Source organism: Lathyrus oleraceus, chromosome 3 (assembly GCF_024323335.1).
Source record: "Lathyrus oleraceus cultivar Zhongwan6 chromosome 3, CAAS_Psat_ZW6_1.0, whole genome shotgun sequence".
Taxonomy (NCBI): domain Eukaryota; kingdom Viridiplantae; phylum Streptophyta; class Magnoliopsida; order Fabales; family Fabaceae; genus Lathyrus; species Lathyrus oleraceus.
Genome location: NC_066581.1, coordinates 209720927 through 209722533, shown reverse-complemented (window position 1 = coordinate 209722533; position 1607 = coordinate 209720927). Strand labels below are relative to the sequence as shown.

General features: G+C 46.9%; 1 protein-coding gene across 1 annotated transcript; it reads right to left on the bottom strand.

Moving 5' to 3' along the window:
* Window positions 1-515: 515 nt before the first annotated feature.
* Window positions 516-1184, bottom strand: LOC127130465 (uncharacterized). Its single transcript, XM_051059471.1, has one exon. The coding sequence runs from the start codon at window positions 1182-1184 to the stop codon at window positions 516-518; it is 669 nt and encodes a 222-aa protein (XP_050915428.1).
* Between the last annotated feature and the right edge of the window lie 423 nt (window positions 1185-1607).

Here is a 1607-nt window from a genome sequence, read left to right as displayed (position 1 = left end):
CAGGACCAGAGGGACGAATCCAGAGTTGGAGGACTCCCTCTGAGTCAATTCATTAGCTTTGGCTTTGGTAGCAGACTCTTCAGCAAGGCGCGCTGCTTCTTCAGCGTCGGCTTTGGCTTTTGCCTCAGCTTCAACATCAGCAATAGCCTTTGCTTCAGCTTCTCTGATTCTCTGAAGTTCTTCTTGACGCGCTTTCTCTTCAGCTTCCTGTCTTGCCCGTTCCTCAGCTTCTCTGTCTAGACGCTCTTGGAGTCTGATCTCAACGTCTCTGATGAAGTCGTTGTAGACTTGTTCAGAGAGGCCTTTCAGCTTGAAGGCTTCAGAGGTCATCCAACTTATCACTCTGTTCCAGTGAGTCCTTACAGCAGAGGGATCATCACTGATACCAGAGTTAATGGTTAGAGACTTGACCTTTACGACTGAAGACTCTGCAAAAACCTTAATTGCTTCTTCAAGGGTCAGAAGGGTAGTTTCTGGTTCATTGGCAGAGGCTTTGGAGGGTGAGGTGGGGGCACTTAGGTTAAGTGTGGGATTTGTTGGGTCAGCGGAAGTGATTGTGGTATGTCAAAGTGTGTTGGTTCAGATGGTTGTGATTCAGAGCGGATTGGTTCTGAAGTTTGTGGTTCAGAGTGGGTTGGTTCTGATGGTTGAGGCTCAGATGTGGTTGGGTTTGGATGTTCCGGAGGTGGGGAAGTGACTTCAGGTTCAGGGTTAGGATGTGATGGCTTTTGAGAGGCCAGAGCACGGTCTTGTAGCTGAGCCAGAATGGGGGAGTGAGGGTCAGATGGTTCAGTGTCAGATGAAAGTTCGTAGTAAGGTGGGGATTGAGGAGATGATGATGAAGATAGTGAGGTGGTTTCATTTAGAATTTCTGCTTCTGAAACAGATAAAGTTATGGTGGCGAGGTTGAATTTTTGAGATGGTAGGTTAGAGGATCTGGTGGTTGAGGGAGGAGTTACAACAGTGGTGTATATAGGGTTTGTTTGAGGGAGAGAAGAAGCAATGGGTTTAATTTTTATAGAGGGAGGGAGAGATATAGACTTACTTGGAGAGCCAACCAGAGGAACTGGGGGTCTTGATCCAGATGTTTCTCCCTGCTTAGCTTTCTTCGCCTGCTTGGTCTTCTCAGAGGGCTTTCGCATCCTCTTCTGGAAGTTTGGTGGAAACTCAGGCAGCCAGTCCATTGAGAATTCTGTGATATCCACCCCTTGCTTCCATAGATCCTCTAGATAATAGGCGATTACCTCTGGAGGGTCGATCTTGGAGAATAATTAGAGTCTGTTAGGAATCTCCCTCTGATCTTTAAGTGCTTCCCAAGAGGTATCAAGTGTTGGTTTGGCTCTCACTTGATCAATGATTCCCATGCTCTTCAGATTTCGAACATTCAGAGGTCTTCCAGTATCAATCATGACATCTTCCATGAGTCTGAGCTGAATCAGATGGTCCACGAGGCCACTCTCGATCAGTACATCAGAAACCAGTCTCCCTAGAGGGATGTAGTTCCTTGTCTTCATGTTGTTTCTGGTGTCTTTAACGGAATCTCTGAGGTACTTGAAAAGGAATGTAGGTAGGCAGAGCTTCAGACCCTTGTGAATGCAGTACAGGAT